The following is a 14,165-nucleotide window of genomic DNA, read 5'->3' on the forward strand; positions in this document are numbered from 1 at the left end:
AGGGGATTATAGCAGAGCTTTTGTTTTACTTCTTTACTACCTATTTCTTGCTTTTCCCTACCTATTCTGTAAAGTAAATTCAGTGTTGATTACTGCCCATTAGTAATGGTGGGTATGGGTACACTGGAGAAATTAAACTTCTTACATGTTAACTTATTTTCTCTTGAAGTAACATATCCACCAATCCGGACCCACCCTATGCTATTAACAAACAAAATCAAAAACACCTTAGATCTGAGTTTCTGAAAGAGAGAGGTTTAAAGTTATGCATAATAGTTGAGTTTGATTTATCAGAGGTCTTCTAAAGCTGTATAAGTATTTGGTGGGAAGCTGATTGGATGGGATTTAAAGTCCAGAGATCCTGAAATGACAGCCTGAACTGCTCCTATATCTTTGGAGAGGAAGAGACATAACCCATTAGTAACGGATTGCTGGATATATTATTTTAGAGAAAAAAAGAAAAGAACAGGTAAGACATTTTTCTCTTCTATTTCCTCTTGACTACAAAGTATTCTGTAGCATCTGTGGTATACTACACTTATTTTAATTAGCTGTAATAATATAACCAACTATTGTCAAACTATGTTGCACATGAAGACACAGTAAAATAAATGGTCCTTATAAATAAATACTTTTGTATCTTGGTTGCAGGCTCAGTTGCTTAACTTTATAACTAATCATTTTTTTGGGTGCTTTTTAGATATAAACTGCACCTACTTGAGTATGTAAGTATGCTGTGTCAGTAATGACATGGAAAAGAGCTCAGTTTTGGATAGAGCAAGTGCTGATTTTTGTGGTGAATCTCTTGAATATCTTGTGTGTGGTTGGAGAACAATGAAGTTTTGACCAGCTGTGTAATCCACCCAGACAGACTAGAAACACCACTGTGTCTTATGAACCTGCCTTCCAGAAACATGTCTGGTATACATTTACCTGGCTATATTTGTAGAATGTATTACTGTTTCACTTTCATTTAATAAGTCTGTAATGTTGTCACGCTTATAATATTCCATTTTTTTTCTGGGACTATTTTCTGAGCTCTAGCACACATTGCTAAGAGTGTGGCTTTAAATTTTGCAAGGAGTGTGGTTCTACTTAGGGTCAGGTTTTTTGCTTTGTTCAAATCTTGTCAGAGCTAATGGAGCTAGGAAGATTTTGAAGTGAAAGTTAAGAAGGCTGTGTAACACAACTTCAGTAGAGAACCCTATTTTTTTTATAAAGGCTAAATAGTAGAGAACCTCAAGTTTTATTTTAGTGACTTTTAATTTCATTTCATGAAACCATCTTGTGTTCATGTAGAAGTCACCAGCTTCTAATGATTTCAGAACTACAGAAGAAACAATTTTTGCTAGAAATTATGCTTTCAGATAGTTGTTTTCATCCTTACTTCTGCTGGCACAAGTTTGATATATATATATATATATATATCAATCAATCAATTTATTTATTTACATGATTAAGCTCAGATTCTTATTTCATATCACTATGAATTCAGAGTAATTGAAGTCACATTGGTGTCACTCCAGCTTTACAGTTGTGAAAATGATAATAGGATCCTGGACCACTGTATTTAATTTGTCCACAGATGCACTTATTAGGTGCTTATATGTGAGTCACAGGTTCCAAAGCCAAAGGGAGGATTGTGCTCATCTAGTCTGACCTCCTGTATATAACAAGTGTCTATAGAACTTTCACTAAATAATTCCTGAACCATATTTTATAGAAAAATATCCAATCTTGATTTAAAAATTGTTAGTGATGGATAATCCACCATGACCCTTAGTAAATTGTTCCAGTGGCTGATTACTCACCGTTAAAAATGTATGCCTGATTTCCAGTCTGAATTTGTCTACCTTCAACTTCTAGCCATTGGGTCATGTTATACCTTTCTCTGCTAGCATGAAGAGCCCAGTATTAGGTATTTGTTCCTGATGTAGATACTTATAGATTGTAATCAAGTCACCCCTCAACCTTCTCTTTGTTAAAATAAATAGATTGAGCTCCTTGAATCTGTCACTGGGAGGCATGTTTTTTAATCCTCTGATCATTCTTGTGGCTCTTCTGAGAGCCCTCTTCAAATGATCAACATCCTTCTTGAATTGTGAGCACCAGAAGTGGACACAGTATTCTAATAGCAGTCATAGCAGTACCAAATAGAGAAATAAAATGTCCTTTCCTATTCAAAATTCCCTTGTCTATCCATCCCAGGATCATGTTACCTGATTACCCAAATCTTTTTCAGAGTCACTGCTTCCCAGGGTAGAATTGCCCATTGTGTAATCATGGCCTACGTTCTCTATTCCGCAGCTCAGAATGGCTCAGTTGGGAATGAGGGAGCAGAATATGCTAAGTGATAGCCCCATTTCCTCCCTTCATTCAGCCCAATTTGCAAGGTCAGGATATGTGAGGAAGAGGTTTGTGGTTTTATTTCTTGGTCTGCACATGGATGTCATTACCTGCAGAGTTACAGCCTCCCACACTCCTCCAGCCGCTGCAGTGCCTGACTATCAAGGGAGTTTTCATAAGTGAGATGAGAAATAAGAGGATGCAGGCCAAACTCAAACAATAAAGTGATAATAGCGAGGGAGAGAGAAATAAGAGCACATTGTTTCATTTTTGGGCAGTGATATTTTAGTTCCTTTCAGCTACTAGTACAGTTAACTATTACTGTTACTTGGAAAGGGAGCTGAAAAAATTAATATTACATTCACACATACATCCATTCTTATCCCAGAATGATCGTCATAATCCATTTTCCCCGTCTTCCATTTTCAAGTGTCTGGCCCTGGAGGGAAGATTTCCCTCCCCAGCTCCTAATCAAAGTGAAATTAAAACATTTTGTCTATGAACTAAAACTAAGTAAAACCAAGACACACATTGAATTTTGTGCATTGTTGAAACATTGTTTTATGATTTACCATTTGTCTAATAACCAGATATGAGAACACTGACTATATCTGTAATTCTTTTGTTTATGACCAGGAGATTTCTTGGTCTCGTCTTGTTTTTCTGTTTTGTTTTCTGTCATTATCTTTTGATTATGCATTTTCTCAAAAAAAATGGTAACCTTACCAGGCCAAAATAACTGAGGTACTTCAAATTTGTAAAATATGTATTACAATATCTTTTAAAAATAAGCATCCTTTATTAATAGTATAGTACTTCCCAGTAAGCGTTAAGCTCAAAAAGAACTTTTTAAAAGCAATCTCAAACAATGAATTGTCACAAGGAAGGGCAGAAGAGGTAGATGTAAGAGAACATTATATTTGATAGGTAAATAAGGTTGTAAAGTAACTGCAGAGTAGAGCTAGTTCATGAATGGAGGGTTTTGAAAATGGGGTAAGTTTGAATTGAAAGGGGAAATGTCATTGAGGATGAGAGTGAATGGATCTGCTTCTTGCAGCAAGAGCTGTAGGTACAGTGTCTAAGGTTTTTCTCTGAGCTTTGAGAACATTTTTTTTGTGCTGTACAGTAATCTGTTTCACTGGAAAAATATGTGACAGAAGTTAGGATGGGAATTTGTATCACAGTTTTTCTGTTCTTGCATAGAATTTCATGCACTTTGAGAACTTGAATTGATTGCTTCTAATTTGCTGGAATTCAAGTAAGAAAAGGTCATCTGAAAAAAACCTAAAATATAACAAATCAATTCTCTGCAGACTATCTGCCACTTGAATGAATGCCACAGATCATCCCCAATATTCTCTTGTCATTTTGTTTCCCCTTTAGTGTGTGGTTGGTGGGTGCAATGCCAGTTTTGCATCTCAGGGAGGGCTGGCTCGTCATGTGCCCACGCACTTCAGCCAGCAGAACTCTTCAAAAGTTGCCAGCCAGCCAAAGGCCAAAGAGGAATCTCCTTCTAAAGCTGGAATGAACAAAAGAAGGAAGTTAAAGAACAAAAGACGACGCTCATTACGTAAGTGTATGAGTTGTACTGATTTTTTTTTTCCTCCATTGACAGTATTCTCTTATTTTCCCCTTTTCCTTCCACCGTGTCATCTCCATGCTCCCAGCTGCATATTTGAGATCCTTTTCCAGTGAAACTCAGAGACGCCTAGGATATATTTGCCAGGCAGCAATAAGCATCATTGTGCAGAGGGGCTGTTGGGAAAGGTTTTTCTGATACAAATATTAATGTGTTATATGTAGACATTGGGTGAGGAGAAAAAACCAGTTTTATGAAGTGATCTGTAAAACCTTACTAAGTTTAAATTCACTTGTTGAAATGACAACTGATCACTTTTTGCACATAAAAATAAAGGCTGAAAATCAAAGGAAATCACTTTGAATAACAGAATCTCCATTATTTCTGGTTTGAAGAACGAGTTCAGCACAAAACTAAAAAGAATAATAATGTTTTCAGCATTTGGTCTGAAAATACTGATGGCTCCAAGGTCCAGTATGAAAATGTGGTGTAAAGGACTTGATCAGCTGCAAATCAAAACAGATGTTTTCTTTCTGCTATGTAGTGTGTCTAATTTGCATTTGAAGCACTTCCATCCAATGAAGACTTAACAGGAGCTTCTGGAGCTTGCCAAAACTTGCATGACTAAAGCTAGGCATCTCAAAATAAATGACTGCACTTTCAGAGATGCTGAGATTTGAAGTCAAAATATGATTTAGATGGCTGATTTTAAGTATCCAAATTGGAAAATATTGACTCTTGTGTCCAAAAAAACTATTCCAAATTGGCGGTATGCAGTTCTTATTTATATTTAATTGAACGTGATTGAGTCATAAGAGTCAAGTCAGAGCTTCCTCAATTAAAGCTATGACACAGCTCTTTGCCAGCATCAAGTTATCTACATCCTTCGAGATTTACACAGCTATAATATGAATATATTGTTGAATTTTTCTACAGATACTCTCTAAAGAATACATACTGTGTATATAATGGGGAAGTAAATGGAAAAATCTGTAAAAAGTTGTAGGTGGTGATAGGAGTTACAAACACATCGTGCAAAGTGACCTAGAGAGATTAATGTGTGTGGAAGATGATAAAATGAGATTATCTTGGAAAAATGCAAGATAATAAATCTAAAGTAAAAGAATCTGATGCAGATTTAATCAGGAAGGAGAAACCAGGAATGGACAGTAAGGAACAGTACTCGCTGGGAGATGGACTAGATGACCCAATAGGTCTTTTAATTTTTCTAGATTCTATGATTCAAAATCTGATTCTCTTCCTTTTTATCTTGTGTATATGTGTTGCTTGGATAATTTGTTAATATGCCATTTTGTCTAACGTTTCATAGACAATGTGTGGAACAACTAATTTACTTTTTTTTCCCTCTTGACATTGTTTGAGAAATTCTTTCTTACAGGACTTCATGTAAGGTATTGTTCTGTTGGAGTTCTCTTCAGCATGCTGACATCCTGTAGCTCTTTAATCTCGATACATGTGGCTTCATGAGTAATTTTTTCTTTTAAAGCAAATAATATTCACAGCTCCAAATGTTTGGTCTCTTATTACATTGTAATTTGCTTCACTTTACTTCCAAAAGGAAGTTCTATATAGAAAGTGAACTGACAGTTGCCAGGAGCACTTGCAGTTTTCTTGCCCCATGCAACAAAGCTGTCTGAATGACTTTACCTTAAGACAAAATTTCCATCTAACTGAGTTGAGGATAGACTCCTGTAATGTACTTTTCCCAAGGCCGTGTGACTAAAACGTTTATCCAAAGCTGATAACACTTTCACAAAATGCTATGTATAGGTAGCTTGTCTTAAAACTTTCTCCATGGGTTGCAAATCTTGTTAGGCTCTGAAATCAGACTCCTTAACGGTCTCATAATTCTGTTTGTCTTTGTTTCTTCAAAAGTAGTGGGCCTAAAGTTAGGCATCTAAGGCAGTGATACTCAAACCTTAGTGGTTTAGGAGTCAAATTAGTGCTCAGCATTACCCAAAAGAGCCACAGTAGTGTGAATTCATTGTTTCATTTACTATTTTTATATAGTAAAATTTGGCTCCTGAACCGCTGAGGTCTGAGTATCACTGCTTTAGATGCCTAACTTTAGGTACACTACATTTGAAGAAACAGAAAGGCAAGTGACTGACCAGGCATTCTGCAGTTGGTTAATAACATAGTAAAAGAATCCTGATTGGTTAATAACTTAGATCGGTTAATAATTAAATCAGTGTTTTTAATATGTGCTGCAAAGAGCCACAGGAGACACATTAAAGAGCCACCTGCGACTCCCGAGCCTCAGTCCGAGTATCGCTGATCTAAGGTCTGGTCTCGCTTAAAAATTAGGTCGGCATAGCTATTGCAGTCCGGGGTTTGGATTTTTCACACCTCTGAGTTCCGTAGTTAAGCTGATCTAACCCCCAGTGTAGATGTGGTAGGTGGGCGGAAGAATTCTTTCATCGAACTAGCTACAGCTGCTTCGTTTTCTACATCAAAGGAAAAACCCCTTTAATCGCTGGAGAAAGAGTCTACGCTATGGTGCTACTGTGGCACAGTTGCAGCAGTGTTGTCATGCTGCTGTAGAGCCCATGATGTAGACATAGCCCAGATCTGTATTTAAGTACTTGGGTGAGTGGCCTGACTTTCAGAGGTACTGAGCAGCTCAGGTTAGAATAAGTTATTGATCAAACAAATTCTGAAATACCATAACATACCATTTGTTAAAATCATTCAGAAAAAATAAATTCCTAAAGTTTGTCACCTCCCCACCAACCTTCCAACTTCCTTTTTCATTAACTGAGGAAAGTACTCCCTTCTCCCTTTGAGGAGGGAATTCTGTGCACCTGGTTACAGTTTATAACTCAGGCAATTATTTTTTGTTATTTAGAAGTAAAAGTGTCTAACGAAAATACTAGCTATTGATTGTTTATACATGATTACACTGAAAATATCCTCGGTTTTTTTATATATAAATAAAAGTCAAAGTAAAGAGAGCTGATTCTCTGCTCAAACCCGAGGTTCTCAGTGGAGCTATTAACACAAAATAGTTTACCATGAATGTTTAGGTGACAAAAGCAAGATCTTACTTACTTTACTGGAATATGAACAGTTTATTCTTCATGTTGATATTTTGCTGGTCTTAAACTAGTTTGTATTTTGTCTTCCTGTTCATAAACACTGTGTATATTTTTTCAGTTGCTTGTTATAGGCATATATGGGTTTAAAAATAATTGGTAATGAAAGATTAGATATTGTGTGAAGTTGAATCTAGTATTTTTTGACAATGTGATTTTTTTCTTTTTCTCTTGCTGTAGACACCTTCCTAGCTGATTACATAAGCAGTCAGATGGCAACTTGCTGACCTTGTTACTATAAGTGCTATCAAAGTTGACACTCATGCTCACAGTCATAATATCTCTGCTACTGAATTCTGTTCTGTATAGCCTCAGATAGATTCTCTGTTCCTAATACATTTGGAGGCATCCATCCAAACTTATTGAAAGTGATTCTCAACTTTGTACCATGACCCTAAAGTGTGTCTTCATATTTGCTACAGAATCTAAGCTTCTTCAGTTGCTTGTCTATATGTTTTCTGCTCGTGGTGTGCCTACACCCCATGCACTCAATTGAAATATTTGGGCCAGCAGTGCCTGTTGGGACCATGCCTATACCAGGGAGAGCCCCCACCCCTTCCAAAGGTATAAAGGGTGGAGCAGGGCCAGCCATCCCTCAGTTCCTTCTGATCACCTGTGACTGAGAGAGCAGTTTCCCTGTCTCTTGCACTTGTGGTCCTTAAACCAGAATTTTTGTATATAGTTACCTTCTTAGGGCTTGTCTACACAGTGGTGTAATGAATTCTACAAGGGTGTGATTTCTAAAGCGCACTAACATATTGTGCATTAATTGTTCCGTGTAGTCCCTGCTGGCATGCCTTAATATAGTGCTGTTTGAAACAGTAATTTGAAACAGGCCTGGTCTACACTAAAAAGTTAGTTTTGACCCAATCCCGTGGTTCAGGGAAGTGAAAAATCCATACTTCTGAGTGGCGTAGGTAAGATGACCTAACCCTTGGTGTAGACAGCACTATATTGACAAGAATTATTCAGTCAATCTAGCTACCATCTCTTGGGGAGGTGAATTATCTGTGCTGATGGGAGAACCCTTCCCACTGGCGTAGGTAGTGTCTACACTGTAGTGTTTCAAGTGTAGACAAGTCCTAAAGCACACAAATAAATCTTTAGTGCTCATCAGCAGGGACTACGTGGAGCAACTAATGTGCAACACATTAATGCACTTTAGAAATCAGACCTCCATAGTGCATTACCCCACTAATATTAGACAAGTCCCTAATAATACTTTAGTAGTTAGGATAGTATTTTTATTAGGTTTTAGTTTGAGTTAACTATTTCTAGCTATTTGTTTACCAGTACCCAGGTGGTCAACTTCATAGCTGACCAAAAATCTCCTGGTTTTAAATACTGCTGTTTGTGTGGCACAGCTATACTACTCAGTGATTGACATTATTATTTTTTTCTTTGTGAGGGACATATCACTGAGAAATGCTTTGTTTTTCACTTGTTCTCCAGATGAACCCTAATAGTCTGGGGTGCATGTGTGACATACCCAGGGTACAATCTATGCTGATGAACAGCTGTGTCACCTCAGCCCTCTTTCCTGGGGTGCTCTTTACACTGCTTTGTGCTGTAGCTACCACTCCTGGTCTGCTCTCACACAGCCTCCAGCATGTAGGTCACTCCCAGCCACGTTGTATGAGTTCTGCAGCCAGCCACTCTTGAACCACACTGTAGGGTGACAACAGCATGCTACCAATCCCAGACTTTCCCCTGAAATGTGTATCTTGTACTGCCCAGCTTTCTCCTGGACAATACAGGCTCATATGAAGTCTATCGTTTTATTAATAGAAAATGATATGCACAAATCCTGTTATCCCAAATGGAGTTTCCCAAACACTTCAATTCAAACACACTGATAAAGATAAAACAATAAAACAAGTTTATTAACTACAGAGAGAGATTTTAAATGAATACAAGTAGTGAGGCATGAAAGTCAGAATTGTTTACAAGAAAAATAAGTGACCAACTAGAGTAAATTCAAAGCAAAGTCTCTCACCACTTGTTTCAGCAGTCCTACTGGCTGAACTTCTTTCAGTCAAGATACCTCCTCCAGTCCAGTGTTGTTTTCTTTGTTCTTCAAGTGTTGTGAATGCTGCGGGCAGAGAAAAAGGGAGAAATCTTTCCTTTTATAGTTCTCTCCCTCCTGTGAGAGGCTTCTCCAGCGGGGAGCAGGATGCCATGCAGTCCTCATTGTCAGGAACTCTATGCTGTTTCTTTGCTAAGATGTAGACTTTCATCCAGATCCCTTTTCCTGCCAATGAATGGCCATGTAAGCAGGTGATGGCCTATTTGGCCTTGTTTACACCTGACTGAGGTGTCAGTTTGCCCATTGTCTCTGAGACGGTAGTTTGGCTACTCCCAGAATTTGAATATGTTTCAGTAACACCATACAGTGGAATATCACACACATTTTGCCAGGACAGCATTGACCAGCGAGTTATGGGTTTTCAAATAAGACCTCCCAAGGCATACTTTGTACCAAGATTATTATAATAGTGTGGAAGGGGTGAATATAGGGGTACAGACCATCACAGAGTGCTTGAACATGATTCTTTTAGATAAATAAATGAGACCTTCCTTGGATAAGGGCAGACAAGAATCTTCTGGCTCCGAGCAGTCCTCTTCTGAAAGTACCTCGGTAGGCACTGGCTCTTCAAGTTTCGAGGCTCCTGCTTCTTCACTGAAGCATTCCTAGGCTGTTCCAGCTGTCACGTCTTCCTCAGGAGTTGAAAAGGGTAGGACACAGCACCACTCCCCTAAGAAGCACAGAAGTTGTCCCAGGGATCTAGCAAAAGAGCGAGGGGAAAATCTCATCTTTCCTTTCAGATGAGGGTTACTTGAGGCCTGACCAAGGTCCCTTGGGCACCCATAGAAATCTCAATATCTGTGCTCTGGTACCATTTAAGAGTTCATCTCTAGCTGCCGTCAGTATGGAGTCTGTAGTACCACCATCTACTATGGTGCTGACAACGTCTAATTTGTTATTGTTAGTACCACAGCTTATGTAATGGGGAATTTAACTGTATCAGCACTGCCAGAGTCACCTTTGTCTTCCATAGTGAAAATACCTGCCACAATACCAACTGCTGTGGTACCAGGGCCGTCTTTGGCGCTAGTAAAGAATCTCCTTTCCTTAGGCCCACAGACTTCTGCTAGCTCTGTTCCTCTACTACATGTGGAGGATTTGTACCACTTCTCTCTCGGAACATCATGGTGGGGGGTCATCACATACTCACTGAGGCAATAATCATATGACTCCTACTTTTCAGATGGGGATTCCAGAGCTAAGAGTCATAGTAGGCATATGGAATGTAGGGAGAGACCCACTTCTTGGTATCCCTCACTTTGGCTACCCACTTATTACCCGTATGGTTCTCACTCCCGGCCATACTGGGCACCTTGAGCATGTGCCGTATCAGGAAGCTCTTTTCGATCCAAATCCAGATCCCTCTTGACAGAAATCCAGGTACAACAGCAACCACCTCCCAACTGTCCTGTATAGAACTTAAGAATTCACACATTTATGAAGAGAAGCAGCAGCATTCTATTAAAGTTGCTCCTGTAGGCATATCTTCATCACCAAGTGAAGCTGACATATCTTATACTTCTGCCCCTGTTGTATATAAGATTTTTTTTCTAAATCTTCTTTGTAGGGTGGCAGAGGTGCTGGAAATACCAGCAGAGGTTGTGCGAGAAAAGGCACAACATTTTTGGACGTATTGCACCCCTCTTTGCCTGAAACTTGGCTGTGCCTGTGAATGAAGGTCCTCATACGTCAACCTCTATTCCACCATCTTTTAAAAAAGCCGATGCAATATACAAAGTCCATTCTTCAGACTTAGGATTTCTGCATGCACCCAACACCTGGGTCACGGATGGTTGCTGCAGCTCAGGAAAAGATAAGACAGCAGCATTCAAAATCTACACCGAAAGAGAAGGAGCTGAAGCACATATCTCTCTTTGGCAGAAAAAGTTCTTAATGTGCTAGTCTTAGAAAGGAGAGCCTGATAATTAGTATGAAAGTGAGCACAAAGTGTCTGACTTCCTTGATAAGGTACCACCCCAAGACTCCAAAAAAAGGATGAAAATATCTAACCTTCAGAAGGACAGCTCATTGCGTGCACCTCTTTATAAGCAGCAATCAGTGCTTCAGATACTGCAGCTAAGTCAGTGGCAATAGCTATTCCTATGAGGCATGCCATGGCTATAATCTTCTGGGATTCTCAGAAAAGTTCAGAATGCAATAGATTTTCTTTTTGATGGAAATTAAATTGCAGCACCCAAACTGATAATGGTCTACTTTCACTAAATGATTTTAGGGCTGTGCTCAGATCCTGGGCATTTACAGCTTTCTGCCCAGGAGGAAGCAGTTTAGGTACAAACCTTATTCAAGACAATCTCCTGCTTCCTCCTGTCAGTCATACCACTGAACTGCCTGGAAGGAAATAAAAGTTTCATAGGAGAAGACCCTCCTCTGCTGCTACTGTGACTTCATTGAGTCACATGCCAGCTTAAAAACAGTTTTCCATCCAGAGCAGTTGGGAACTTCATCTGAAGTTTTGTTTACACTGCACGTCACTTGTGGCGGTGTGTAGTGTATGTGTAGTTCGCAGAAAAGCAGGTTGCATCCACACTGCAGTGTGCAGCTACACATGTCAATGAAAGGTGGTGACTGAGCGGATGCAGCTCGGAAAGGTTCAGCAGTGGGTATCTGCCAGAACCTTTCTCTGCTGCCTTCCCCCCTGCCAAAGCCTTTCCCTGCTGCTGGAGTCTTTCACTGTGGTGGGGAAAGGCTCTGGCAGCTCCCTCCAATGGGGAAAGGCTCTGGCAGCAGGACATTACGCTGCTGAAAACAGCAGCACAGACGGGGGCAGGATGAGGTACTGTTTGGGTGAGTAAAGAGTACAGGTTTCAGGCATATCTGTAACTCTACTTGCCTAAGCAGTGCTTTACTGTCTATACTGCTATTTATATCCTTGTTAAGGAAGCGTGTAGTGTATGTATTGTATATGTTGCCAAAAGGGGTGTGGAATGTAGATATACCTTAAAACATCCCTATTTCCAGTTCAAAAGCAGTTGATTTTATTTTCAAAAAGCTTGGAACAATGTTACCACAATCCAGTGAGTCCTAGAAATTGTAATTGAAAAAGGTTACTCAACTCAATTTCAAGCAGTTCTAAAACCCACCAATCTTCCCTCTCCCTTTTCAGGGACCCTTCTCATCAGAGATTGTTGAATCAAGAGGTGAAACCCCTTCTTACACTGGGAACAATAGAAGGAGTTCATCTTCTGTTTAGAGGGAAGGGTTTTTATTCCCATTAATTTATTCCCTAAGAAGAGAGTAGGGTGGTGGCATATATGCATTTGAGAGAGCTCAATATCTTCATTTGTTGGTTCAGCTTCTGTGTGGCCACTCTGGCCTCAGTTATCCCTATGTTAGATTCTCAGGATTGTACTGTAGCTCATGGAGATGTGGCAGTTGAGATTCCACAAGAAATGCTATCATTTAAATTGGTGGAAGAACCTAGATCAAGTTTGCAAGGGCATTCCATTTTCTCCACTTCTACCCCCAAAGATGATAGTAGTAGATGCTTCTAGTGTGTGATGGGGAGCTCATCTTTTCCATCACAGGATCTGTGGTCATGTGCACAGATTCACTTGTACATCCCACATATTAGAACTCAGAGTGATCAGCTTGGCACATATGATACTTTTTCCTTTCTTTCAAGGCAAGACAGTTCATGATAGTCAGTACCACGACAGTGGTTTATGTAAACAGACAGTGAGGAGCTGCTTGGCTGTGGAACTGGTACACTGAACACCAAGTTATAATCATTGCTCTCTGCCGGGATTACAGAATACGTTGGCAGATGGCCTGAGCAGGTATTTTTCTTACAAACACTCATGATCAGTTAAGGATTCCCTCATTCGAAGAGTATTCCAGTGCTGAGATAAGCCAGACATAGACTTGTTGGTCACAGAAAATAACACAGCGTCAAACCTACTGATTGAGTGGGTCAGAACCCAGGATTCCAACCAGAAACCTTTTTCATACCATGGACTGGGGAGTGATATATGCACACCCACCTTCATTTATTTATTTAACAAGGCTTTTGAGAAAAATCAAATGAGAGTCTTGGTAATAGAGTTGGACAGGAAACCGTTTTCCCCTCCCATGATGATATTTGAGATTTAAAAAAAATAAATTCCCATCCTGAAACAGGAGAAAAAGTCAATGTCAAAAGTTTTCGTGAACCAAAAATAAATAAAATAGAAAAATGGTTTGGGTTAATCAAAATATTTTCTTGATTTTTCACCATTTTTTGTTTGTAATTAGCTTAAATTTTGAATCTGCTTAAAATGACTGCTTGAAATTTTTTGTTTAGAAAATGATTTAAAAACGTTGCAACAAAACATTTTGGCAGCTTCAGATTGGGGGAAAAATGTAGAAAAAATAGTTGAAACCAACCTTTTCCTGCAAATAATTTGTTTTGACAAATCCACATTTTCCAGTGGAAAAAATGCTTTGTCAAAATATTCCCGACCATCTCTATGCACTACTGATTTTATTAGCACCAGCAAGGCCCAGACAATACTGATACACAGACTGGGTTGAAACTTTCCAGACATCCTCCAGAAACGTTGTCAGTGTCTATGAACATGATTTCCCAGGACAGTTGAAAAAGTCTTCATTCAGACCTGGCATCTCTGCATCTTGTGGCTTGGACGCTGAGTGGCTAACTGATTCTGAGAAACCTAGCCTTGGAGATGTACAAAACATTTTAATATGAATTAGAAAAGTTTCAGAAACATCGAATATACCATTAGAATTTGTGTTATCCTGTAGCTGCTATGGACTGGTCCCATTGCTATAGAGATGCTTTATGGGAGCAGAGGGTCCTGCCCAGGCCTTGGAAGAAATTCCTAAAACAGAACGTGGTTGCTCAGGCTATGCACTGGGACCAGGATTTAGGCTTCAAGTGTAGCTTACAAACCTTGTTTCATGCTACTTCCAGATTCAGGAAGGGGACTGCATTGGTTTGTTTGAGTCACAGTTGGAAAAGGTGTCTTTGTAACTCAAAAGCTCAAAATTCAACTTTTTAAGAATGAAAGCTTAGATTCCG

General features: G+C 39.2%; 1 protein-coding gene across 3 annotated transcripts in view; it reads left to right on the forward strand.

The window, feature by feature from the left end:
- Nucleotides 1–14,165, forward strand: part of AEBP2 (AE binding protein 2) — an 83,468-nt gene that overhangs the window by 42,171 nt on the left and 27,132 nt on the right. For all 3 annotated transcript variants that reach the window (XR_010592764.1, XM_008174287.4, XM_005308984.4), the window contains exon 4: nucleotides 3,730–3,916. Coding sequence is in view for 2 of the 3 variants with exons in the window: in XM_008174287.4 (XP_008172509.2) it covers nucleotides 3,730–3,916 (187 nt within the window). In the remaining variant the exon portion in view is untranslated. The remainder of the gene's footprint in view (nucleotides 1–3,729; nucleotides 3,917–14,165) is intronic.

Source organism: Chrysemys picta, chromosome 1, assembly GCF_011386835.1.
Source record: "Chrysemys picta bellii isolate R12L10 chromosome 1, ASM1138683v2, whole genome shotgun sequence".
Classification (NCBI taxonomy): domain Eukaryota; kingdom Metazoa; phylum Chordata; order Testudines; family Emydidae; genus Chrysemys; species Chrysemys picta.